This window comes from Cynoglossus semilaevis, unplaced genomic scaffold, assembly GCF_000523025.1.
Source record: "Cynoglossus semilaevis isolate Cse_v1.0 unplaced genomic scaffold, Cse_v1.0 C19004848, whole genome shotgun sequence".
Taxonomy (NCBI): domain Eukaryota; kingdom Metazoa; phylum Chordata; class Actinopteri; order Pleuronectiformes; family Cynoglossidae; genus Cynoglossus; species Cynoglossus semilaevis.
In genome coordinates, this window is record NW_007588847.1 from 1 (window position 1) to 733 (window position 733).

The 733-nt window shown below is 45.7% G+C and overlaps 1 protein-coding gene across 1 annotated transcript; it reads right to left on the reverse strand.

Annotated features, from left to right (window-relative positions):
* Positions 1 to 6: 6 nt before the first annotated feature.
* LOC103399463 (zinc transporter 3-like) lies at positions 7 to 723 on the reverse strand. The gene is made up of 3 exons (XM_008338151.2): positions 623 to 723; positions 403 to 537; positions 7 to 184 (listed from the first exon to the last, which is right to left on the reverse strand). Exons 1-3 carry the CDS (start codon positions 627 to 629, stop codon positions 39 to 41), a joined length of 288 nt encoding a protein of 95 aa, XP_008336373.1. The 5' UTR covers positions 630 to 723; the 3' UTR covers positions 7 to 38.
* Positions 724 to 733: the final 10 nt, after the last annotated feature.

Consider the following 733-nt stretch of genomic DNA (forward strand, 5'->3'; position numbering starts at 1 on the left):
TTTTTTTTTTTTTTTGCCTCCACTTCCTCAGTTTTCCTTTAGTCCGACTCCACAGTCATGGTTCTGACTCCATTAACTGTAGAACTGCTGTGCTCCACCTGGATGGTGACGCTGGAAAAACCAAACTTGGAGCGCAGGAGATTTGTCGCCCTCGTGAGGACAATGTGTGAATCAGCAGCTTCTTCTGTGAACGGAAACATGGATACAGTTTGTCTGTTGGTATCGACGTATTAGTACAGCACACCGGTCAACAACGACGTGTCAACGACAAACAGTAGCTAAGAGTATGTGAAAATTTAACTAAAAGGTCACGACGTAAATCAAAGAAACAATTTCACCTACGATAACCACAAGTCAACACAGAACCTGTGGCTAAGAAAGCAGCGTTTGCTTTGACCTCACCTGTGACAACGTGCACGGAAACTAGAGATTTGTTCATGTTCAGGCTCCAGGTGTGCAAACCATAAACGGTCACGACTCCGTGGACAGACAGCAGAGACTTCCTGACAGAGAGGAGGTTGATGTTCTGGGGAGTTCCTGCAGGAGACGGAGAAAAAACAACTCTTAGATGATGAAGGTAATACACAGGAAGAACAGAGGTACTACTGTGTACAGTATGTACCCTCCATCAGTATCCTGAGAACATCCTTGGTGACCGGGAATGTGGTCACCAGAACCAGAACAGAGAAGAGGAACGTGCAGATGGGATCTGCTACTTTATACTCAGGCTGTA